At 42.1% G+C, this 26849-nt stretch overlaps 1 protein-coding gene across 5 annotated transcripts in view; it reads right to left on the bottom strand.

Annotated features, from left to right (window-relative positions):
• The window catches only part of KCNT2 (potassium sodium-activated channel subfamily T member 2), a 153154-nt gene that overhangs the window by 23815 nt on the left and 102490 nt on the right, over positions 1 to 26849 (bottom strand). For 2 of the 5 annotated variants that reach the window (XM_090263166.1, XM_090263167.1), the window contains exons 14-20: positions 25374 to 25482; positions 12326 to 12475; positions 10725 to 10954; positions 9409 to 9622; positions 7002 to 7107; positions 6044 to 6216; positions 1758 to 1829 (exon numbers count right to left, since the gene is read on the bottom strand). In XM_090263166.1, the coding sequence (XP_090119292.1) occupies positions 1758 to 1829; positions 6044 to 6216; positions 7002 to 7107; positions 9409 to 9622; positions 10725 to 10954; positions 12326 to 12475; positions 25374 to 25482 (1054 nt within the window). The remainder of the gene's footprint in view (positions 1 to 1757; positions 1830 to 6043; positions 6217 to 7001; positions 7108 to 9408; positions 9623 to 10724; positions 10955 to 12325; positions 12476 to 25373; positions 25483 to 26849) is intronic. The other 3 variants (XM_090263168.1, XM_090263169.1, XM_090263170.1) reach the window with 2 other exon arrangements.

Raw genomic sequence — 26849 nt, 5'->3', positions numbered from 1 at the left:
GTTACAATAGGAAAGTGGACCATTTTATCAGTAATAAGTCAATGAAATTGAAATTTGACAAAAATTCCTCTGTGAAAGTACCCCTTCTAGATAGCTAATCCCTGCAGGTATCAGTTAATTCCATCCTGTTGTGGTTTACATATAATCTTGGCAAATGATGTTACTAATTAGTGTGAAATCTGAGTTTAATTCTATTGAAAATATTTTCAACAAATTGGAATGGCATCCCTGAACCCTGTGGAAACACTTTTGTTCTTCGTGTTTTAACTTTAAGTCATTATATTTAAATTCATCTAATAGTGCATTATATATTTTTTCCTTTTTTCATTAGTCTGCCTGTTTATTCTCATAACTGTGTCTGTCACCCTTGGCCCCATTCCTACCAACAGCATCTTCCGTGCAGGTGTTTTACACAGTTCGGCCACCAGAGAGCAGCCTAAGAAAAAAGTCAACACGAATGGAAAAGAGTTACAATGGCCTTGGCAATGCCTCCCTTTCTCGCCTTTTCTAAGACTTTCTTTCCAGGGAGAACTACAATGTGAATAACTGTGTGTGGATAAGACAGTGTTGGGAGTGTGCTCTAATTCAGAGGGGTTTTTCTCGTTTGAAGGGAAATTTCAAACTGGCAGAAGAGTGAACCCTCATGTACCTAACCAGTCACCCAGCTTCAATAATAATCAACCTGTTGTCAATCCGCTTTTATTTATAATAGAAATTAGATGCTCTCAGGTCTTCTTGCCATACATGCCTTTACCAAGGAGGAATTCACTTCATAGTTTACGCAGGCAAAGTTGGCTGGGTATCCTGTTTTTCTAGTGAATTTTAATTGAATACTATCATTTCAAAGAAACATTCCTAGTGATTAAATATGGGTTAAGTTCTCTTTCACGAATTTAAATGATTTTTATATAACTAACTACATTTTAGTTAGTTGGTTCCTATTAAGACAGCTGATAATGCACATTTTAATGTAGAATGAAGGTCAGATATGTCACTCCGTTTGGTCTTTGATGTACCCACAGCCAAAAGGCACGTCCAGAGTTACAGAACTTTGCCTTTTCAACATCTACAGGGAGAAATGTAAGCCTGATAGTTCTCAGCCGATAAAGTCAAACATTTTATTTTAAAGGCTCTGGCTAACATTTATTTAAATAAAAAATTAACACATTTTATAAGCATGTTACTTTTATGATCTCTTAGTATTTATATTTTTAAAGTGTCATGTTCATGCATATAAGAAAATTTATATTTTAATACTAAACCATTGCACACATTTGACCCTTTAATTAACAACTTTTAGAAATTATGGACTCTGATTATGTTCTGAACTCTTAAGGAAATGCTCCGTTCTATAAATCTGACCTTAAATGAGCATTTCTGAACTCTCTGGAAGATTTCCTGAAGTGACGACAACGGTATCAAAGCGCTACAGCCCTGAGGCGTTAGGTTTTTCTCTACCAGAGAGCGAAAGTAGCAGCGGTACTGCCGTGGGCGACACGAAGCTGAAGCAGCTCTAGAAACGGGACAAAATCGACAAAATCGACATGCAGTCCAACTTGCTTTGATTCAACGACAGGTTTCCGCTAGGACGCTGGTTGCCAGAGGACCACGCCACACAACGAAAAGCTGTACATGCAGAACACACTGCGCAGGCGAGGCTGACATTACCAGCTCCACTCATCATGCAACACGCGGCACAGCGCGGGACAGACAGCCAGACACACACTCGCCAGCACGCCACAGACTCGGTCACCTACTTGTCGATAGAGCCCACCATGTAGTAAACCATTGGAAACCAACAGATTGCATCCAGAAAATGGATATCTGGCCTGAGTGGCAAATGGGTCACAAAATGAAACACAGTGTCACTACGGGGGCCTCGCTTCCAGGGAGAGGAAGGTGACTCAGTTTGCATTTCCAAAATTAAGTACCGTTGACAAGATTGATGGTAGGCGCTGTTTTTCCTTAACATTAATTAGAAAGGGTCATTCGTGTTTGTTAGGAATGATACAATGAACTCAGAATTATAAAAACAGGTTTTCAGCTTTCTAAATCAGAAACATTATGGCATTATGCTACAAAGATACGGAATTGATACTCTTAATTATGACTAGAAAGTCAACAGTGAATTTCAAAATTATTCATGTAGAAGAAGCCTTGTAAAATGAGGAACAATTCCGTTTTTCTTAGAGGAATGAAAGGAACTAAATTAGCCTCCCTACTAGAGCAACTTTCTCTAAGGGATATACAGAATGATACCCCTTAAACTATCAGCACAGCAATAAATAAAGGTAGTGTATGTGCCCATGGAATATATGCATTGCACACAGTTAAAATGGAAGTAATTCAACTTTTAAATTACTGAATTTTTTTAAATTACTGAATTTCCTGACATATACTGTTGAACAAAACATGCTGAAATTAATTAGTAATAAACAATACAAATTCAACAAATAGAAAACAATTGGTATTAGTTCCAGAATGAACTGCACAGCATTAGTCCAAGTCCTGACTGTAATTATCTTAGAAAAGGACTACTTATGAGTTGACAGTATCGTGTCCTCACAAAAATCTTTCATTATAAAAAAATTGCCATTGTCTGCAAATATTAATTAGCTAGTTATTACTAGGAAATGAAAAGGTTTCTGAATTTGTTTGGATTTGAAACGTTGAAGATCATTATTTCCCATTTCATGAATTACTGTAATAAACTTAATTTCTTTATTTCAAATTCAATAAATGAATGTAGTGAGAGAGTGTATTTTGTTAGCATGTCATAATTTCACTGTTAGTTTATTTCTCCCCTAAAAATATATACGTAGTCCAGTTTCCACTGCTCAAAATAAATGTCCTTTTTTCCTGTTTATTGGGTTTTGACACCAATCCACCCATCAGTTTAAATCTTGACAGTATCATTTTCTTGATTGGTGGAAGGGAGGGAAACTGTCATTTCCTGATCGATTCTTATGAGTCAGATTTTGCACTACTGTTAAGATAAATGTGGGGCTCATTTTGCAAATGAGAAGATTGGGGTTTAGAGAAATTCGGTAATATGCAGTAGGCCTATTGAGAGGTTGACCTTCAACCTTGCTCCACATCGGCATGAGTCCAAAGTCTGAACGCCTTTAGTAAGAACACTGATCCATCAGACATTTTAGCATTAGTTTTGGAATAAGCAGGGCTGACGTTTGCTTGACTCTGTGAAAAGCAGGCTGACTGAATAAAGAGCCAGTGTAAACAAGGGGGTTAAAAATTAGGAACAGAAACCAGACCTAGCACTTCAGCTCTGTTTTACTCTGGGTCATATGTTCCCAAGCCTCTGACTCTCTTTTCCATTTCTTGGGAGCTGCTATTACCAGATGACAAGGGGACCTTTAAGGTCAGGGTGTCAATCGTCTTTGAAAGCACCCTGGCACAACCACAGACCAAACACGAAGCATGGCCAACCAGTCAGCACCGAGACCAGCTCCGATGAACCAGTGTCAAGTGCAAGCTCTTCTCCAGTGACTGGTTTTAGTCGATCGCCGTAAGAGGCCTGGAAGACTTTCTATTTGAAAGCATTGGTGAACCCATGTTTTGGCATATTATATGCGTGAATATTATAAGTTTAATTTATACATTTAAATCCCATACTTACTAGGATTTTAAATTCATTTTGATTTCTGTTATATTAAAATAATTGGTCTTTCAACCAAATTTCCTAGACAGCTATGTACTATGCCTTATTTTCATCAATACTCATGACATTAAAATAAAGGCCAACCTCTCACCAAGCTAACTAGTAACTATATTGTGTACAATCACTAAGGTAAAAGGTCTTAGAACATGGACACAGTCTTAGAATGAAGCGTTCTATTCAACATTGCTTAGTAATACCGCAGGGTACAAGGCAGAACACTAACTAGCCAGGGCGGAGCACCAGGCATCACATTCTTGGAAAAGGGATTCCATAAAACTTCCTGGAACATGATGTTTAGTTTCTCTTCCCTCGTTTTTGATCAAAGGAGCAGAGGACAACAAATAAAAATGCCGCGTCCCACTTTCAGGAAGTTCTCAGAAGCTACTAAGTCCTACAGCATGCACAATTACACCCTCCGAAAAAAAGTCGAAAAAAATCATCTAACAGGCGACATCACGGAAACAGCTGCATTGCAAAATGTAAGTCATTAGAGAAGCAAAGGAAAATTTTAGGGCAAAATACTCCAAAGTTAGAGTACAATTCTTGTTTCTAAAAAGAACCGACCACATATACTTTTTTGCATGTATCAAAAACCTGTGAGTTAGGTCATGTCCTATAGTTGGAAGGACAATGAACAATGAATGGCCCAGAAAGTTCCAATTCTAGAATCGGCCTGGGCTTGCAATTGGCTTCTAACGCGGGAGGCCGGGGACACTTTATGGGATTGAGCCCTCTGGGTAGGTCGTGTCAGGACTGTGTTGAATTGTATGACTCCCAGGTGGTGTCCCCCGCTGGTGTTCCCAGCCAGCATTGCTCGCTGGAGGCATGGAGGACACCCGGCCCCAACATAGATTGAAATCGGGTCCAGGAATGCAGAGAGGAGATACACGCGTGTCTGTGGGGAAAAGGCAGCTTTTGTCCCTCACCACAGGGTGCTACAAGCCCAGTAATGCTTCTCTTTTCCAGGCTCTTCCTAGCATCCTTCTGTATTCTGGGGCCTGCGTTATTAACCCGCTTTGGTCAAAGCCAAGCCGGAAGCAGAAGCTCCAGGGTAGTCAGCTGGCAGATGCTCCTGCCATCAATTCTGTCTCTAAGGGTGCGGCACCAGTCCAGCAAAAAGGAGCTGAAACGACATGTCTGAATCCACACGGCTAACTGAGCATCTCTGTGTGACAGTTGAGCCCGTCCCTTCGCGCTTCCCACTGGAGAAGTTGCAGAATCAGGATACACTCAGGGGACTTGGTGGGCTTTATGGCCACGCTATGGCCACGGGCACCTCGCAGCCCAGCTCCTCCTTACGCTCCTAAGACTCATTTTATTAAGCTTCTATTTCTTGTGGCGCTGGGTCCAAGTTTCTGTTTCCCCACGCTGGGCCTGGATTTACCTCACCTTCCCTTGGATGCCAGGGTGGTATCCAAAGTCAGGGAGTCGTCATACGTGAAAAGACTTAAACCGAAGGCTCTAAAAGTGTGCTCTGTTTTTAGAGTTGAGAACCGTTATAATAACGATGGTGTGTTCAGGATAAACTCCACCTGGGAGTTGGAATATATTGGGGTGATACCTGTTCTGAGAAATCTCATGTGATAAATGTTGAAGGCAGAGACAGGGCAACAGATTTTGGCCTCGTTCCGTTTCTCCTGAACTTTACATCACTTTGGAATTGAAGAAGAGATTTGGAGGATCCTAAAATATGGTATCGATCTAAGGACCATCTGTTACTAATTGTGAGTCCCAGAGAGGACCAGTATACTTTTAGGGTGCACTATGTTTGATAATAGCATTCAGCGACCTACATTTATATTTGCATAAGAATTGTGAAATGCTTGCGTAGTCTGATTTCACAAGGCGTATCAATCCCACACTTTCAAAATTAATGAACACGGTAAAGCATTCCTTATGCATGCTGTGTTATAAAACGACTATTTTAACAGTGGAAGAATTATAATAACTCAGGGTACATCGTAAAATGGATCATTAATATGCTTCTCCGGTAATTAATGGTTCTTTAGAAAGATAGCAAAGTGTCCAGTTTGGGCAGAGCTCTTCCAGTCTAGTTGATTAATTTGAGGAAATAACTGTAATTATTTTGGTGGCATGTGTCCCACGGGTATTGAGTGATGACCACGTGCAAAAATAGTTTTAAATAAAAAGTTCAGAGTATTCCCGTAATCTTTCAAGTCGTATTTGTGAAGCACATCCATATTCAGTTATTAATTCGTACCATAGCACAGAGTATATCGCTCAATGAACCATGTGCCATAATGTGTCTGATTTAAAATATTATCAGCCAAAGGAAACAAATTTTTTGGTGTAACATTAAAAACTCTTCATCTTGTTTGTGTATTTACTTGTAAGTATACTTACGGGTTATCCAGCAGCAGAACTATGGGGTTGAGCTCTTTCTTTGGTCTATAATATGCCCTGAGCGGAACAATGAAATTATACAATCCGTTCCCAGCTGTTTCAGCTGCAACTATAATTAGTTTATTTTTGAATCCATAGGCTTTTGCATCTTCATAGTAGTTATGCTGACAACTCTAAAGAAGAAAAATGAAACAAAGAAATGCCATTTTTACACCCCACTAAGATTTAGTGAAAACGATTTAGGACATATGCATATGTAAAATTAATGTAACCTAGTAAATTCTTTATTTTCTAATGAATTAGAAAGTAGTTTTATTTTCCTATGTCCAATTTTCCAGCATGGTTTTAGGGAATGATGTGCATGATCAGACGAAAAAATTGCACATATAAAGCTTCATGTGGGGGAAGAAAGGGCCAGCAATATGTGTCTACACATGTTCTACTGTAAACTTATTGCTAGGCGATGCTGGTGTCTATAATTAAAAGTTATCACAGTGTTGATGTATATCAAAACATCATGCTATATATGACCAATAATACAATTTGTACTTCTCTGTAATATTTCAATCAAGCTGGAAGGAATGATTTACCTGTGACTTTCATTTCCATAAATGAAGTGCTATTATAATTCAATAACCCTGAACATTCCCAGGGATTTCGTGATTGTTGGAAATGAGAGTTCAGATCAGGGCACCTCTGATTTCCTCCAGAAAAACCTGACCGCCTCACTCACTGGGTATTTCCTAGAGACGAAGCATTTGGCTAATCTTCGTGAGGTTAAGAAGTAAAATGCACCGTTCTGCACATTATGCTTACATTTGAAGATAGTATGTTTGAACCTATTTTACTGTGTACAACGTTATTTAATGTATAACATATAGACAAACTGATGTGAATATATGTCATTACAGAATAGCATGATTTAAATTTGCAGAAAATAACAGCAACAAATGCTTACCTTGTCTAGTCTTAAGCAGCAAAATGGCACTTTTTCATGAAGGAGGTGGCAAAAAGTGGGTGAGCTTCCTATGTACGGAGAGTAGGGGGGGTAGCCTTTAGCATATCTGCAGAGCAATGGGAAATTATGGATCAACTCAATAGCACATGCAAAGTCGGACGATTACGTTATAGCTACAGTCCTCTGTTTTGGTAAAGCTGGATACGGCGACTTTATACTGTACTTACATTTTGATAAGGAAATAAATTAGAATTGGGGAGGCAGACCAGGGCCCATGTACCAAAGCTGGCCCGTCGCCTGTGACTGAAAAGTGGCTTTTAGGTACTTAAATGGTTGGAAAAAAACAAAAGAAGAATACTCTTTCATGGCAGAGGAAAATTAGATGAAATTCAAGCTTCAGTCTCTAAAGTGTGTTTGGAACCCAGCCAAGCTCTTCATTTATTACACTTTCGGCAGGTGCCTTCCTGCTTCTAAAACAGAGGGGACGGGGGTGGAAGCCAAGGCCATGGGGCACAGGAAGTTGCAAATATTTACTAGCTGGTTCTTTACAAAAAAAAGTTTGCCAATCCTCAGTTTAAAAGATTTACACAGATTTAAAAACAGGAATGTTAATTTTTACAGAACATATTTCAAGCAAATGCCTTATCATGAGTCACTCTATCAATATTCATTAGTTACGGACGCATTACTAAAAAGGAGTAAATATTGAGTTAATTGTTGAGTTAAAAACCCCAACAAAAAGATTTTTGCTGGAATCATGCTGAAAATATCGTCAAGGACATTCAGTTTTCTGACTTATAAAACTAGCTGTGCTGACTTTCAAAATGAAACTGTCGAAAAGTACCAGCGTGAGTGAAAATTAAGAGATAAAAGGAAATTTACTGGAGGCAAAATTCCTGTCTTCAATATGAACAAGGTCTTCTTTCCCGACAAAAATTTTACCTTCTAAACCAGGAAACATCCGACCCAGGTGACAGTGTTTTCCGGACGTCATGAGCGAGGAGGGCATGACGGAGCACGTTTTGTGAAGTTAGAAGTTGAGAATTCTCACTATTACTTCCTCTTTTTTTATTTTCTAGAAATAAAAAGTCTCTACCTCTTCATCTTTTTAGGAGTTCGTGTAAAGAAGGCATTTCAATCACGACCCGTGACATCATTTCTGGCAACACACGGGTGGTCAAACCCCCTTGTTCCTAGCACACACGTCACAACTATATTTGAGTGCCTGTGACTTCCTAGGGAGGGGACTGTGTTCTGTGACTACCTCAAAGTTCCACGTCATAAGTTCTTCAAAATTGTGAAGAATTAAAAGAAGGGCTTTTCCAAGTTTCAGTTATATTTGCATTAACTCTAGTTAAATCCAACATTACTTGGTTGCTTATTATAGGAAAACTATTGGGAGAAGTGTTTGAATGTTGCTACCATTGCCACCATTACTAAGACTACACCTAATAATAATTAATACTCGCTGAATGCCTACTCTGCGCAGAAAGCATTGTCTCAAGCACATTTATTCTCTTTAGGACCTCAGTCTTCATATGAACATTCTGAAGCAACAGTTATGAGAATACTCAGTCTGCAGGTGAAGTCACCAAGGATCAGACTGTCTAATCAGATCGCTGGCACAAAGCACAGTGGAGTGGGACCGTGATGGAAAACATGTGCTTTCGGACCCCCCCAGTCAAGACTCTTCACCACTGCGCTTTGCTCGAGGAACGGAAATACACCGTGTGAACACGGCAGGTCAACAAACCCTACTGAAAGCTCAATGTGGTTCACGGCACGTGCATCGCCACTCTGTCCTCTGGAAGCTAAGAGAACAGGTACCTCTACTCCTCCATCCCAAATGCTGCTGCTGCAGACAAGACTGCTGCACACAGAGACTAGAAGCGTGTTTAATGGAGGAAGCTCTGTCACATGTCACTGAACAACTGATTGAACTTCCATGTGGACGTGGAAGAAAATACGTTAAAGGGAGAAGGCTCACTCTAATTTAACCCAAAGCAACAATTACAGAAATGCAACCTATATCATGAAAATACTGATTTATGTCTTTTTTTTTTTTTAAGGATAAAGGACACATCAGAGAAAACTATACCTAGAAATACACAGGGCGGGGCAGAAGGAGGTTTACAACTGCTGGTAGGGAGACGATACAATAAATAATAACACAAGGATAAACTGTTCCGTGTACTCAAAACTGTAAACCAACTTTTGCCCAGCCCTGTATGTTGAAGTCAGAAATCTGAGGGATTGGAATACTTTACAGTCAAGAGAGAGACTGGCTGGGAGGAAGGTTGTCTTGGTAGACACGTAGAGGACTAACTCTAGCATCGATTCCAGGATGACAGTAGTTTCCAAGGGCAGCCCAAGTAGCCCCCGTAAATCTCCGAGGAGCTAAACGTACTCTAAGTTCGAGGACATTTTTTCATCCGGGGTAGCTTCATCTTCTGACTGGTCACTGAGCAGGTCACAGGTCTGAATGGACGATGTATCTGCCACCTCGAGAACAGGAGCGATGCTCGGCCTCCTGAGTTCTTTGATCCCTTCCGCAGGAAGAGACAGGGTCGGGCCACTGGCTGATCGGCAGCTCGTGTCCTGCAAGTCAATTGCCACAGTACCTGACGTAACGAAATGGGAAAACCCATCAGAGCGCTTGCCGCTGTTGTGACATAGCCATCATCTGATGATCAAAGTGAAATGGACGGCGATCCGTGCAACAAGGAAACCTTGTTTAGCCATTCATCTCAAAGCTTAATCACATCTTTTTCACGTGGGCATTTCTGCCCACTTGGACAAAAAGTACCGTATTTGCATAAAAGTGTATTTGCAGGCCTAGCTCTAGAGCGCAAAACGTAAGAGCTGTGAAATGCTGAAATACCTAGGGATTTAAAGTAAAAACAATCCCTTGTTTCAATATACACTTATATAAAATTAACAAAAAGTTCTTGGCCATTTCAATTTTGTGGATGTCTCATTGTATTACCCCCGATTTTGGTGACTTGTCTTTCTCTTACTTATCTGTAACCACTTTGTATATTAGAACCATTCATATTTTACATTTATAAAACAAATATTTATTGAGTACCTACTGTGTGACAAGAACAACTGTAGGCTCTTGAGATATGCTGGGAACAAGACAGACAAGGTTTCTACATATATGGATTTATCTTTAAAAGAATCAAGTCGACAAATAAATAAGAAAGGGCATTTTAGGTGACGTTAAACATGAGTTAAAAGGAAGGATGTATTTTGCTTGTGATGGAAACTAAATATTTGTAGGTTTGTAGGTAGTTTAATGGCAGATTTTTAAGAAAAGTATTACTTCTCTGGATTTTCCTAAAAATTAACTTCTGTGTCATAGAAGCTGAGTTGAATGGTAAGAATGAGATCGAAGCGGAAGGGGAGTTTTAAGGAAAAAAAGAATCTTTGAAAGAGCCTCTTGATACCTGGGGGGAGAACTTACAGGTGAAATATAGGCCTGTCAGGTGCTTATATCCTCATCAGAAATACAAAACAACAGCTGGCTGCTTTGAAGTAGCTTAATTTTTTTTACCAATTTAATAGCTTAGGGACTCTGTTCTGTATATTTAGTTATGCCAAGTTCATAATACAAACAAGTGCGTTCTAAATTTGACTTCAAAGCTTTGACAAAATTGGGGTATGTTTGTTATTCCTTTCTAGGAAGGAACCCGTGGTATTTTTGTTCGTGTGGGCTCTTACCCATACTGGCGATTATGCTGTGGACGGGCAGCCGAGAAGGTCCGCGGTAAAACGACCGGGAAGCGGTGCTTCTTTGCTGCTGGTCTTGGTGCTTAAATGCCGAGTTCTCTTCTTTGGTTATATTAATGTAAAAACATATGTCGGTAGCGTTCATAATGTACCGAGGACCTGGATTCAGTAAAATGTTTTTATTATCCTCCCTCCTAACACCAATCAAGCAGACACCAAACCTTAATATAAAAAAGACAACAGGAGAGTTTAAGAGTTGCGGTTCAGCGAAGGCCTCAGCTTTGTTTTCTTCACTTTGCATGCAGAAGAAATACGTCAACTGTCATAAAGCAGGTGAAAACTAAGACCCCAAGTCCGGGCCGTTTGAAGCTTGAACGTATCCTAAAAGTTTAAGACTCTTATTGATCTATATTTTTGTACAGGAAACCTGTGTCCTTAGTGTGTTGAGAAATCAATTGCATCATTTAGTACATATATGTATGCATGTATAGACATGAAGAAGAATAGAATAAAAGAGAATAGAACACATCAGAGTGCATACCATACAGTAAGAGTAATGTTTTTTTGTAAATTTTGCGTGTGTGTACTGGCTCTTACCATACAATGCATACCTTACTTTGGCCAAAAAAAGATAAAATAGTATTTCTTACTTTAGTCAAAAAAGTTTGAGAGCCATTGGCCTAAAGGAGAGGAAGGAACTTACCCAAGATCAGATGAAAAAGAATTGGGGTCGTTAAATGTATTTTTGTTCTGTTTCTACCATGTTTAGTTAACTGTGAATATTAGAAAAAAACACTTCAAATTACCTTAAATAGGTATGTAGCTTAATTAGAAGTAACAACCATCAAATGTAGCAAACACTTAAAATTTTCTACTTTTCCAGTTATGCTCCAAAAACAAAATGTCCTGAATATTTATATTTCAATATTTCTTAGAGTGTTACAAATAAGTCAAGTTTAAAAATATATTTTAAACATAAAAAGTATATGAACAAATGAAATCATATTGAAAGTAGAGTGGAATACATTGCATTAGTGAATATACTTAATGTATCACAAGGTCTAAAATGTTATATTAATATGTTTATAATATTGATAATATATTATTTTGATAAACATACATTTTTATTTCTAAAGTAAATACTTTTAAAAGAGAAAATAAAATAATGTTCTATGTTTATATTAGAAGGAACTATCATTTTTTAAAACTTATTTGTTTGGCCAAAGCAAGTTTATAAAAATGCCTTATTTTATCATTTTTATTATTACTTTATTTAAATTTTTAATCAACCATTTAAAATTCAGATCTATAAAAAGGATTCATTTTTATATATTGTGAATTCTTAATAGATTGAAATCGTTTAAAGACAATTTAAATGTTACTAAAGTAAATATTTCTACTGTCTTATACTCTACGCCTGGCAGTCGCCTTGTGGGGACTCACCCTCCCGATGGCCAGAGTTCGGGTGCCTCAGTAATCACGCGAAATCCCAGAATATCTGCAGCGCATGAGCGCGACCCCTTTTGTATTTAGAAAGCCAAGTTTAAAGGCCCGAGCAGGCCCGCAGCGCCGCCCGGGAGGCAGACACATACTTTTTGTGCGCGTGGAAGGAGGCGTACGTGAAACTCTTGCCCTCGTACTCCGCGAAGAAGGCGCTGTCCTCCAGGGTGATGTGGTACACCTCGTTCCCGGAGCACCGGCCGTACGTCTTCTGCCACTGCTCCGGCGACTGCTGGCCCTCCCTGCAACCAGGCGCACACACACACGGCACATGTGAGCCGCACGGGCGCACACACACGCAGCACATGTGAGCCGTACGGGCGCACACACGTGCAGCACATGTGAGCCGCACGGGCGCGCGCACACACGCGGCACATGTGAGCCGCACGGGCGCGCACACACGCGGCACATGTGAGCCGCACGGGCGCGCACACACGCGGCACATGTGAGCCGCACGGGCGCGCACACACGCGGCACATGTGAGCCGCACGGGCGCGCACACACGCGGCACATGTGAGCCGCACGGGCGCGCACACACGCGGCACATGTGAGCCGCACGGGCGCGCACACACGCGGCACATGTGAGCCGTACTGGCGCGCACATACGCGGCACATGTGAGCCGCACGAGCGCGCACACACGCGGCACATGTGAGCCGCACGGGCGCGCACACACGCGGCACATGTGAGCCGCACGGGCGCACACACACACGGCACATGTGAGCCGCACGAGCGCGCACACACGCGGCACATGTGAGCCGCACGGGCGCGCACACACGCGGCACATGTGAGCCGCACGGGCGCACACACACACGGCACATGTGAGCCGCACGAGCGCGCACACACGCGGCACATGTGAGCCGCACGGGCGCGCACACACGCAGCACATGTGAGCCGCCGCCGCCTGCGGCCCGGGCTCCCCAGCTCCGCGCGTCTGCCAGGCGGTGCGGGGAGGGTGACGCTTACCAAGGCAGCCACTCCCGACGTGTGGGAACCGTTGCCGCGCAGAGGCGTCCTCGAAGGGGGGGCTTCCCACGGTCCGGTCACTGAAAGAACTGATTCTGACCGCGGAGCACTTGGCTTTGGGGTTCTGTTTGTCTATCCAGCGGCGCACAGCCACAGACAGCGCATGACTTATGGGATCAACAGCATGGCCCGCCTTGTCTCGTCTATGGGACCTTCTTGGCACCTCTAACTGACTTGGCTTCGTATTTAAAATTAGAAAGGGGTACATGTCAACTTAGCCATTTGATTCATAGAAAATATACCCTTCATTTCTGTCTGTAACATACCAGTGGCTTTCTTCCAGCCATACGGCAGCTAAGGAAAAACTTCTCTGGGATGCAACTAAGGGTCTCCAAAAATGATCCCTGAAGCTTTTTTTTTTAAATAAATTAATCAAGAAAGTGCAGTTTCTTTTATTCTGGAAATGTCTGCTCAGTGGCCTTGAAAAATCTATAAAATATTTTTTAAAGTTTGTTGTGAATATCCAATAGCTCTTTTTCTCCATTTTGTATAATTCCTATTACTTTGGCTGAACGCAGCATGTGAACTCTGGTAAGCACAAGAAATGCACATTCCAAAAGTGATAAATATATAAAATAAAAATATTTCATAACCTGTGTTGATTCTCAGTGGATATAAGTAGGTAACAAGTCATATCAACTCAATGTAGGGTTTCAAAAGCAATTTTAAACTCTGAGTTCTCTTTAAAGGATTACTAGGGAGATAAGATACTTATCAACATTATCCAAGTGTCAATAAGCTTTTGAAAATCATATATTTTCCAGGTATATTTGATTTCTCTTCATATCCTCTTCAGGATGCTTAAAAGGCTCAGGGGTCTGATTCCCTGATCTGAATTCTAACTGCAATCTCATGAGTTATTTAACGTCTCACTGATTCTTTCCCTCTTCAGTAGAAAATACTTTCAGCCTCATTGGGTTGGATGAAATGAGGTAACAGAAATAAATCACCGAGCAGATGTTGAATCACAGTCATCACTCAGCAAATGTTAGCTTCCACTATGACCTCGCTGTCCCATCTTCTCATTGCTGTATTTTATAGCCTCTTTCAATATGCCTGGTTGAGCTATTGAACAATAATGCTCTTAAAACCTTTACCCTCCTATGATGTTACCATATCTTTTTGGAAACAGGAAAATAAAACAAAACAAAACACTTGTGACCTCTGAGTGCATCTGGCTGGGCCTAGCAACCACTTCTGAAGAGTGATTGTTCCTGGAGGAGACGATGGCCCCGTTGGCAAATAGAAATAAAGTCCTGTGTCACGGACCATGTCACTGCTTGGTGAGACGTCCTTGGCAAAGACAGAACCCATGTAAAGAGCTGGGAATTTAAGAGGAGATGCTCATAATCCATCTGGGTTTGTTCTGAGGGCCAAGAGGCAGCGTGGGCTCAAACCATTGTCATGCAAGGGCACAAAAGCGATTCGAGAGAATCGTAAATCTAACTCCAGAAGCTGAAATGGGAACACGCTGGGATAACTTGGAAGGGAACAACATTGTCATTACAAAGCTTTCAGACCATGCTAAGCCAGTCTCTCAAGTGTCATCTGCTCCTTCCATCTTCTATCTCTTGTGGGCTCCAGACGGGAGGAGCCTTTAATTCCCCTGAATGAGAAACTCAGATGTCAAGGTCTTTCCCTAATGCTGCTCCACCTGTCTCTTATGCCTCATCTCTTCCTGACCCAGGGGTTCCTCCTGACTTCCTCAGTTTTGTCAGGATCCTGTCACTCCACTTGTACTCATTAATCCTTCCTATGAAATGCTGTCCACGAGGAAAGAAGTCATGTCTTCTTTACAGCCACCTCTGAGACCGGACGTTTGTTCTGGCACCAGCAAGTGCTTAATAAATGTTTTGTTTAATGAGTGCAGGATAATCTAACAATGTTCTTCATGCTCAGTTACAAAATGTTCTGCTTTTCTAATTATATAATATCTTTGTCCTTCACTGGAATAATTTTTTAGGTCTGGTCAATTACTTTCACGCGGATGAATTTGCCATTAGAATTAGAGGGAAAAAATCACTGCGTCCTGGCATCATTAATGAACAGGGAATGAATTTAACCTCAGCAGCAGTAAAACACAAAAATATTAGGCATGAAAAGCACAGAATGGAGACCTTAGTAACAATGATGAAAAGCCACTTAAGGGAATGTTAAGATTTGTTCACAGTAATTAAATGACCACGTTGGGAAACCATTGGCTTGTGCACTTACTTACTGGTGACTCAAACAAACACCAACCTGTAAGACAGTCCCTAACCTGTGTCATGCCTTTGTGAAGTTGCTCTGCTCTATCTTGGCTGACATTGGAATGACAGTGAGCTGGTCCTAGATAGGTTCATGTCCCCCTTTATTTTCAAAATAATCACCAGCCTCAGCTATTTGTGAAGGTATTAGTAGGAAATGAAACAACATGAAAATAGGACCATGAAAATACAATATTCTACTGAGAAATAAATGAGGTACAGAATACCAGCATAGGCTGGATACTGAAAAATACCTCTTTGAAGCATTCATTTCCCCTGAACGGAGGGCCACCCCTTAGACTTCATGGGCCCCACTTCAGAGTGACGAGAGCCTTAGAGAACCTTGGACGGGGAGCCTAGAAGGAAAAGCGGCTCAGGTCCGCCGTTCTCTGCATGTTAGACCCTAAACCGATGTCTTAGTGAGAAAATTATTTGAAATAAGGAAAGAGAAAGAGTAAGAAAAAGTGAGAGAGAATTGGTTAGGGGAAAGGAAGAAAAATTTCCCCAAAAGTAAATAAACTCCCTGCTCCGTTGTTGATGCGCTCAAGACCTGGGAGCCGTCAGCCGCGCTCTGACGACCTCCCACTCCTGTCCCTCGCCAGCGTCCTGGGCAGATCGCATTTCTTCCAAACCACGTCCCGCTATTCTAGGGCCGACCAGTCTGAAGCTCGCACCTCACCAGCCTGGCCTGGGATGTCACTGCTCTCTGAAATAATTCTACCTGGTCATCCCCGTCCTCCAGAGACATGGTGGGGACGTGTGGGAAAAAGCTCCTTGTGACGAGGGAGGGCTGGCCCTCTCCGAATTCCACCAGAAGATCCCTTCTGCCCTCCCTGTCTTCTTTCCCAGGGACCCCCCTGCAGCCTCTGGCTTCCTGGGTTTCCGTGCGTGGGGCCGGCACCCTGAGGTGGGTACCAGGAAGGCAGCGCAAATCTTTTCAGCCATGAAACACGGGGCAGGAAACCCATGTGTAGGGCGAGGCTGCTCTCTTTCTAATTCCTCTTCCCCAGCGTTCATACAATCACCGAAAACCACCCAAGCAGAGGCCCACCGGGGACACGCGGGACCCCTTCCCGCTTCCTGCGTACGTGAGCGGCTGGGGCGGGTGGGGGCCCTGTGCTGCCCCCCCCTCCCCCAGCTCCCCTTTCTGTGCAAAGCTGGGGAGGTTAGAAGAAGGGTAAGTAACTCTGCTTCCTCCTCCGTTTGGGGTCAAGTCACTCATCCCGGGACAGCAGGCAGAGTCCCCCCTCCCTAGCCTTCAGTGTTGGTTCATAGGGAAAAAAGTGTGTTTGCTCTGTTCTGTTTATTGCTCCCCAGTTAGAAATTGCATTCGTTCCATCAGTTTCTGAATGGCGCATAAATCAATTTTGAAAACAATATTTTCTTTTTCTACCAAAGGCAACTTGCACTTCCTCATTAATCCATTATTACCCGCTTCAAGGCAAATGGGTGTTTCTGGCCAGAGGGCAAATTAACTCACACACCCGTTTCCTGTGCTTCGCAACCAGCTGAGCGCAGCGGGGCCTTTGGCTAATAACGGCGCGCGGGCGTCTGCTCTTGGCAGAAGTGCGTTGTAACGAAGGCCCTGCGATGCAGGAAAAGCACGTCACGGGGCTTTGCTTTCCTCCCAGAGGGAGAAGCAAAGGGATTTAACTAAAACTTTCCGTTGCAGATGCAACAAGTCAAAGTCTTTCTATGTGACGTACTGTCTCCTGTGACAGGGACATGTCCAGTATACGGTTTGCCTTTAAAAAAAGAAAAGCATAAAACAGAAACATTCGGAAGGGCCGCCCTCAGGGCTGTGAAAGCAATCATGAGTGGGGCCACTTGTCTCGTGATATCACGTGTGTGATATAGACACCTCTGCATGGTAATTATCTGGTGTAGTTTCGCTAGTCCATCTTGCTCTCTTCGTCCTGAATAATGTAGTTAAATATACAGTAAACGATTGTTTCAGATTCACCAAAATCGACACGGAGTGTCAGATTAGTTGGTTTTACATCCCTACTTTTATCATCAAACTAAATTACTTCCACGCCAGTAGGACTAAAAAGAACCCGTGGCAAGAGTCTTTGGTGCAAAATCCATTCTCCTCCATGCAGTCAAAGCCTTGGCATGTAACAAGCTAGAAATCTTTGCCTTAGAAAAAGGATGCCATTTCTATTGATACTTGAAGAGTTAAATAACATCTTCTTACTGATACCCCATTTTAAAGGAGACTTAAATTTTTATTTCTTATCTCATTTTACTGATGGACAGTAGACGTAAGAAGAAGTGACCCGAAGGTTTCGATGGGACTAAAGTGGACCCATGTCATTTCATTCTGTACTCCAGCGGCCGATGCAAAGTCAGCCCGGTGGCAGGCACGCGTTTCTGTTCTCACACAGGGCACGTCCCTGCAAACGTGCAAGGCCTGCATTCACTCAGAACGGTCTCAACCTTGTACTTCATTTCAAAAGTAAAATCTTTAAGTGCTTATGCAGTCTCGCCTTTCCTATCAATGTCCGGAAGCCACAGGTCACAGTACAGGTCAAAACAAGGATTTTGACCAATTGCAGCTGTGTCATCGGAAACAGAGTGGAACGTAAGGGGTGGAGAGAGCGTATTAGCGCACCAGAAGCTTCCAGAACCCGTAAAGCTACCTAGCAAATAGCTAACACACACTAGAGGAGGAACATGTCTTCTCGTTAGTCTGCAGACAGAATTGACACACGGGCATACTTACCTAGTAAGAACAGCACTCAGGAACTCTAGAAGTAGTAAGTCACAGGGTAACATGCCTCAGGCGTATAGATTCCTGCTCTCCCATAGCAGCCCCCACCCTCAGCTTCCTATATCATCAGACATAAAAACTGAAATCTGAATCCTAAGATTGAAATATAGAGGATGAGGACCCATGTGCTGCCACTAGATGGAGCCCGGAAGCCGCTGGCCATTCTCAGGATAAGAAAAAATGCAGGGGAAGCGGAAAACGACCAATACTGTGAACACAAATGACAAACCCACGCTTGAAAGGGCCATATTTCAGGAAGAAATGAAATAGAGCTCCACTCAGTGCATGAAGGTGGCCCAAATTCATTACCCTGAATGCTGGTCTGCAGTGCTCAGGTAATTCTAGAAGTGGCCAAATGCTTACACGTAAAAAAATAAGCAAAGAAACCATCCAGGAAAGGGTTTTTAATCTCCTTTTTGAACTGTCAGGTGAAAAAAATAAATTCATCCGTCGTAATGAAACTGCTTTCTCTGCTATTACTAAGTAAGCCACATCCCAGTGCTTCTAAAGTGTTCCCCTTTCAGCATTAACAACAATTTAGGCTAAAGTACACTTGCTCCTCCGCCCCAACGCCATGCGTAGCAGGCACTTAGCGTCTTTCTGATCAACTGCTCTGTGCTCTCTCTTTGGTTTCCAACATAGTGACGTCTCCAGGAAAGTTCCATCTCCAAAATATCAACAGTTAGAAATAGAAAAGTTTCTGCGGTTCATCTCGTTGTTATTTACATTTTATTATTTGAAGATTTTTTTTTTGACCCTTTGGACATTATGTGTGACTAGTTAGTCTTGTTCCCATCCCTTCAGGTTGTCCTTTGATTGGTTCTCAAGGGCAGCAAACTGATCTTACCATCGCTGAAAGACACTTTGTTAATGGAATAAATCTAGGGTGCAAAATTTACAGTATGTCCCAAGTGCATACATGAGCCGCCTGTGCACTGTGTCCTGACCTGTGTTGAGCGTTTGCCTTTTGCGATCATGTTCATGGTTTTCTCCCACGCTCTCAGTCTGGTGCCTGGCATGGCATGGATGCGCAAGGTTCTTATTCAGGGAATGGATGAATGGATGAATGAATGATCAAACTTTAAGAGTATCTTCATTCCACCTATTGCTATTTTTAGCCTGTTAGTTCCTTCATCGCTTACATGTTAATCTCCTCCCCAGTTGCCTCCAAATTCTGAGCTTCACTCCAAGAGTTTTGGGGCACCTCTTAATAACAAGTCGCCCAGCTTTATCACCCCATTGCTGCAGGCATTATCTGCCAACCGCGTTCTCTGAGGTAGGAAAGTTTCCCGACAGAGGACTGTTCATGCAATCATCTCGCTACCATAAACATTTCTTTGGAACTCCTCTTCTGGAATTCCTCTCCAAGGGCAAGGTCCACGAGGCAGGATTAGGGAAGTATGTGAGTCAGGCCACGTGAGACCTTGGGACGTGTTCAGGCTGGTGGGGAGCTGGGTGTTGCATGTTCGCCAAAAGGCGAATTCAAAGAAAACAATTCAAAAGAAGAAAAAATATTTACTTCAGGCTGGTGGCCAAATAAAACCTATCCGCTAGCAGCATTTTTAGGTTGCAAATTCATGTCTGCTGACTAGCTAGTTACTTTTTAACTTCAAATAACACTTAAAACTCTGTTCCATTCACTACAGACATAGCATTTTGATTTTTTTTTCCTTTGTAAGCTGAGGGATTAGCTGCCCCCCTCCCTCCCACGTCACCTCCCTGATTTCACTCCAAAGTGTCGTTTGCTATAAGGTTATTTTTACGTTGTTGAAACTGGAAATATTCGTATGTTGTCCGTGGGCTCTAAGTAAGTCCATGGCTTCAGAGTAAAAAGAGAGAACATATTTGCACCTGAAACTTATGTGATAGCTCAGTGAAGATGAGAAAGCACTAGAGAACCCGTGTGCAGTGACCAAATCACCATGGCAGTCGCAGCAGCGTCGGCATAAGAGATACGCAGAGTTCAATCACTATGTAGCCTTCCCGTGGCGACCTGAGCGACGGAAACACTTCAGGGACAATCAAGTTTTCCTTTCACTTCCAGACCACTGTCGTTCAGTGCTATGTCACATTGTGATTTGCTTTGATATAGTTTCTTTTTTATTTTCTCGGAGTTTGTGGTTGCCTTTCCTTTCTAACTGGTAGAGAAAACAGATACCTCCTTTGCCACATTCCATGGCACGTGTTGCTTCCCATCCAGTCCAGTCTCCTGTTGAGACCACACAGGTCTGGACTTTTCATATCTTTACCATAACTTGTAGGAATCTTTGCTTTTAGCTTCGGTGTCGACCTGGGACCTGGGTGTCACCAACCACGCACAAATGCAGTTGATTTGAAAGTGCTCTAAGTGAGAAACGGGCAGACCGAGGGCATTTGCTCTTATGGCAGGGGGTGGCTGAGGAGAGACTATGGTTCTAGGATGGTCACAGGTCAAAGTTCATTGTCGGGTTAGTTGTGCAGTGTGGTGGTGGAAAATGTTCATGTGTGAACAGTCTGGATAGAGGCTCACTCTCTTGTGCTGTGAGTTGGCCGTGTGCCTGGGTAAATCTCTTTACAATTAAACTGGGTAAATGAATCCTCTTCTTTGAAGTTAGGAATGCTGAGAGCCTCCTCCCTTTCTGCAAGTTTTAAGATTTTCTGCAGTCAGAATGCCAGGTTGCTCCTGGGAGGCGGTGAGTGTAGCTGCCACTCTCTCCCCTGCTGTCTTGGGTGAGGAGTCATGCTGCCTGATGCCACCTCACACCGGTCAGAATGGCCGCCATCAATAAATTAACCAACAACAAGCATTGGCGAGGATGTGGAGAAAAGGGAACCCTGGTGCCCTGCTGGTGGGAATGCAGACTGGGGCAGCCACGGTGGAAACAGTATGGAGATCCCTCAAAAAATTAAAGATGGAACTGCCTTATGACCCAGGGATTCCACTTCATCTAAACATAGCCTGGGACTGGGGTTTCATCGGAAAACACTCCTTTATCCGCTTCCCGTCTTCCAAATTCCATGTAACCTCTCACCCCTCTGTTTCTTCTTCATTGTTGAAAGCATATAATTTTTTACTTTTTGGTCATCATTTCAGGGAGTTCAGTGAGGGAGAGCAGATAAAGGCATGTCGGTCATAAACTGCTTTGAACCCGGGGCCCCAATGAATCACTCTCTGCACCTTGTATGACCTTTACTTAGGTCGTGTTTACCGAGCACCCAGGCTGTGCGAAAAATTCTAGAAGGTGCAAGAATGATCAAGATACACCCTCTACCTTGAGTGAAATGACAGCAAACTAGGTTGGAAAAAAATACACAAAAGGACCATGATAAGTGTTCTGGCAGGACATAGTAAAGTTCTAAGGGAATTCATAGAAGGGAAAATCCCATTAAACTGGGGAGCTTCAGATATTTGTGAAAGAATAAAATATTTGATTTAGTAAAATATTCTAAGGCAGAAGAAGTGAATCCAAGGCAGAGAGAGCAACGTTAAAATAAGATGCAGGAGGCGGAAACCACAGAGTATATTTAGGTCCTTGTTATATGAAGAATATATATATATATATGTGTGTGTATTCTTCATGGGAATATATATATGCATCATGGGAGATAAGGATACAAGAGCAATTTAAGACTATCGCAGAGAGGCCCTTAAATAAAATGGGCATATTGCAGTTTAGTTTGATAAGGAACGATGAGCTATAAGGAGCTTCCCAAGCAGAGGGCACCCAGACTTCTCAAAATATGGTTGAGATGATATTGTCCCGGTTTCTCAACACACAAAGAGACTCAGGAAGTTGGGCTCACAGCGGAGAGGCCATGGGAGAACCCTGGAATAGAAAAGGGAACTTAATGGGAAAATTCCTAAAATTCTAACAAGGCCAATCACTGAATCAGTATCGATTCCTTACTTGGATAATTACTCTGTGATTAGGTAAGATGTGAATATCAGGAGACATTTACAGGGAAGGGTGTGTGCCAGTGAGCACCCTGCACTGTCTTCTGATTTTGTGATTTATCTCTAAGTGTGAGAGCGGTTCAGCTAAAAACGTAAAGAAAAAAAATAAAAAGCCATTACAAATGTAACGTTTAACTGGCATTTCCCAATCTTACTTGAGTACGTAATTTTATTTTTCAGAAAACAGATTCCTATCTACCTAAAAACATTATTAATTCTGCCCTGAACACAAATTTAACAACTGTATGAAATAACAGAACTGCTATTTATGTACTACATACACAAAATAATTACACTGCATTTTGGCTTAATATGCTTCGACTGTGGTTGCAGATTTTACAAAGCTATTAAGTAATCTCTGGAGAAGTAGTTATTTGAGAAAGCCTAAATTTCACGGAAGTTTAAATGTACCATGCTCATGGCAGAAAGTTAGACAAGACCATCTCTCTGTAATTTTACAAACATTTAGCATTTGGTGAGAGGGTGCAGGCTAACCCAACCCCAGGAATGAAGGTATTCTTCTATTTTTAAAGACACCAATTACTTTGACAACAGCAGATGAAATTTAATATTAGTGGTTATAAGTTAATTTTAATTTTGCAAAGAATATTATTGCAATACCCAGGTCTGCAGTTTCCAGATCCCACTGATGAAAACAACATACTTGTCCAGTAAGTTAATAAAGGGATTCTTGCCAGTCAAGGTGGAGGCGGAGGTAGACATGCTTCGCCTCCTCACTCAAACGCAAGAACAATAACAATCTTAAAACAAAAATCACCCAGAATTGCCAGAAAATTGAACTGTATGGAAGCCAGATTCATCTGGACGGATAGGAGGAGTGGAGGGGACACGGTGTGGTGTGGAGCAGCAGTGGCCACAGTGGCAGTGGTGGAAAGGGAAGCCCCACACTCCCGTGTCATGGATTAAAATCAGGAGGGACACCGTGGGGGCGAGCAGTCCCAGTTCTGGGCCAGATCACGGGGTGCAGGGTTCCGGCACCGGGAAGGGAAAGTCTCACAACGCCGAGCTGTAAAATCCAGTGGGGGGTGGGGAGGTGGGAGAAGCTGCTGGTCTCCCAGGAGAGTCTATCTGAAGGGGGCCTGCACAGGCTTAGAACATACACAGACGCATCCACTCTGGGAGTCAGTGTCAGGGCAACAGCTGGAAGGGTGCCCGTCTCATAGAAAAAGTGGGAAAAATTCTGGCAGGTCCTAAAAAGGACTGAACACTGTCACCACGTGCTCCAGCAATTCCACTCCTAATACATGCCCCAAAGAAATGACAGCATGTGTCCACGTGAAAATCTTCACACACGTGCCAGATGTCAAGAGCAGCCTATTCACAGTGCTGGTGACAAACCCACACATCCACCATCTGATGGACAGAAAAGTAAGACGTCATAGCATCATGGAATGGAATATTATTTAGTCATAAAAAAGGAACAAAGTACTGATGCATATTATAATATGGACCCCCCCTGAAAACATTATGCTGAGTGAAAGAAAAAGGTAACCGCCCCCATTATACAATTCTATTTTTATGCATTACACAATGTCCAAAACAGGAAACTCTCCAGAATGAGAAGAAACTCGTGGTTTCCTGGGGCTAAAAGAGTTGGGGGGAAGGTAGAGACTGCTAAAAAGTAGAGGATTTCTTTATGGGGTAATGAAAATATTCACGAATTAGTGGGGATGGCTGCATAGTTCTTGGACTATATTTAAAAAGCAATGAATTTTATACAGCATATGAGTGAACTGTAGAATCTGTGAATTCTATCTCAGTAAAGCAGCTATAGAGTTATTTCGGGGAACTACAACATTTCAGAGATGCTGAGTTGTGAAATAATTTTTCTCGGAGTCCGTGTGTCTCCGTGAGAGATGGAATGACCGAACAGTGAACCCACGTGATAAGTTCCACGAATGTTCAATTAATTGGTGTCAAAATAGTGTTCAGTTTTTTATTTAATTTCTCCACAATTCTGCACACTTTCTTCCATGAAAAGCAACTTCTTTCGTGACCCAGTTCCATTTTTTCTAATAACAGATGAGCAAAGCTTGTAAATGTACAGAATAGAAACATTTCTACTCCAAACTTTAATAAAACTGCTTCTGAGAAACTCTTACTGTCTCAATAGAGCAGAGATGTAATTCGAGGAAAGTAAAATTTGCTTAAAAATACCACAGGGTTTTAGCCGTTTTTCAATGACCAATTTATTCCACGTAGTATTGAATGCCAAGAAAGAGTTTTCTTTTTCCTTGATATATTTGAGATGACAATTACTTAAATAGCTATCAATTAATTTAAGTAATTATAATCGCAAAACCACAGTGAAATTTACTTAGAAAATCAACTCTTTGTCTATGATACCAATACAGGGAATGAAACGGTATGAAACACAGTTACCTTAAATCAGAGGGGAGCCCCTGTACCCTGATTACATTGTCCTTGGTCGTCCGAGTCAGAAACAGCCTCTGTGTTTTATGAAACTTTATCAAAGTCGATGAGAACAATGTGTCCAATGATAAAACTTTTCCCCGTCTACCTTGAAATGCATAAAACAGTGATTTCTTTTATACCACATGAGCTAATCTTCTCTGCAACTTTGTTACCATTCCATAATTGGATTTTTTTAATCGTGAGGTCAATTGTGTATGGGTCACTTTAAGACGGAAAGACTAAAAACCTCAGGAATAGAAAAATTGGCTTCAAGGTCTTCTACGAGTGACGGTCATCATCCTGTTTTTGTTTTCGTTTCTTAATGTTTTATTTGCTAAGTATTGATCTCAAATTTAGAAACAGCGTCCGAATCCCAAGCCTAACCATGGAGGCAGATGCTTAGGATTCAGGACAGAAAACATTATCTCAAGACAGCAAATCACTGTCGATTTTCTTTATGTCTTAGACCCCTTAACGGGTCTGTATTTGCCCGTCTGTCTGTCTATTTATCTGTCTTTCTCTCCATCCTACAAAGATAACACGACCATGCAAGTATAGGTGCATATCTAGCTGTATACTGTGACTTGCTATATTTCTAAATCACATAACTACACACACACACACACACACGTAATTTTATATATATATGTATATATAAATTATACACATATCACTTATATATGCAAATGACTTAAAATGCATTATATTAAAGAACAGATAGACTTACTGCCCTCTGGAGGTGTGAACCAGCAGCGTGATGAGCGTGGAGGTTGCTGGGCAGATACAGTTCAATGCCAGCATGGCATATTTAAACTCTTCTTCACAAACTACGTGATCTGTTTGAAATAAGATAGGTAAATTAGGCTAATTTACCTGGGAATGGTGATATCTTAAAATAACATGAAAAACCATGAGTTTAGTTATAAAAGTTTCCATATAAACACACTTATTGTAAAGATTTTGTTTTACACGTGTACTTTTATCCCCAGAAAAAAGGTTTCTTAAGCAGGACTGCTGAGCGTAAGGCTTATACTCGCTAGTCTTGTAAGAACCGTGTACGGAGCCAGGGGGGTTGCTGGAAATGTCATGAAGTATTTGATGGTCGCACCACTATGCTGTGCCCCTCAAACTAATACAAAATAATGTTGGAGGTGCACTGTAACTTAAAAATAAAATTTTAGAAAAGAGAGAACCAGAGTACGAGTGAGTAGTTGACGGGGGGCAGGGGGGTTAACTCCAGGTCTGTCTCTAACAGAAGCGGCAGCCTTTGGCAAAACGCTCCGTTTTCTCGCGCCTCCCCCGTCCGAGGGGTGGTCTGCGGGGTTGTCTGAGGGCTAGTCTGGCAATAGGTCAGATCCAAGGGATGAGTGTGGAAGGGGAGACCCAGGACGGCAGAGGAGAAGGCGGCAGCTACATGCACCTCCTCCCAGGACCAAACTGGAATCACCACGAAATTGAAGAAAAATCATCCTGAATAACCAACTGAACACGAGCTGGAGAGAAGCCTCATCACCACGGACTTAGGGAAGGAACCCCTTCACCAGAAATCAGTGGACGTTTTTTATGACATGAAACAGTTTTCAAATTCAAACTATACCAGAAAACGGAGAAGATCTGATTCCCATGCATGCAATACCACGTACAATTATTAGCTTTACCTTTCTAGAATATACAAACCATAATTCTCCTAGTAGGAGACCATGCAAAAGCGGTCCTTGTGGGCCCATTTAAAAACATCTCACCTCATTTACATAATAGTTAAGAAAACTAACCATAAGAGTCCATATTGAAATTCAACAATAAAAAAAAAACTAAGAAATTATTTCACCTGGGAGGGTAAGGCCACATTAAAGGGGGGTGATGCCCTTCACCCCACATCTGTACTCCCTTCTTCTCCATGATGCATGGGACTGTGTTGGGGGGGGTGGCTGAGGGACGGTTGTGTGACATTGGTTATTTTATCAAAAACTAGAGAATCAGAAAGAACTGGAAGGCAGGAGAGATTGATAAAATTTAGGCAACTATTTTTATTTTTGCATATTTTTTTCTACAGTTAAGTAAAAGTTTTGCGGTTGTCTTTTCGCCCATCAGGTGAGGTACCCGTTCCTGGAGGAATCTGACCCAGAAACGCAAAGTGTGTTTCGCACTGTTCAGTACATACTGAATCACCTAGGAACACAGCTACTGTTTCTCTCTGTGAGTC

The sequence above is a fragment of the Furipterus horrens genome, unplaced genomic scaffold (genome assembly GCF_987537825.1).
Source record: "Furipterus horrens unplaced genomic scaffold, mFurHor1.1.pri manual_scaffold_15, whole genome shotgun sequence".
NCBI lineage: Eukaryota > Metazoa > Chordata > Mammalia > Chiroptera > Furipteridae > Furipterus > Furipterus horrens.
The sequence above is the reverse complement of the archived record's forward strand: the minus strand, read 5'-3'. Positions and strand labels throughout refer to the sequence as shown.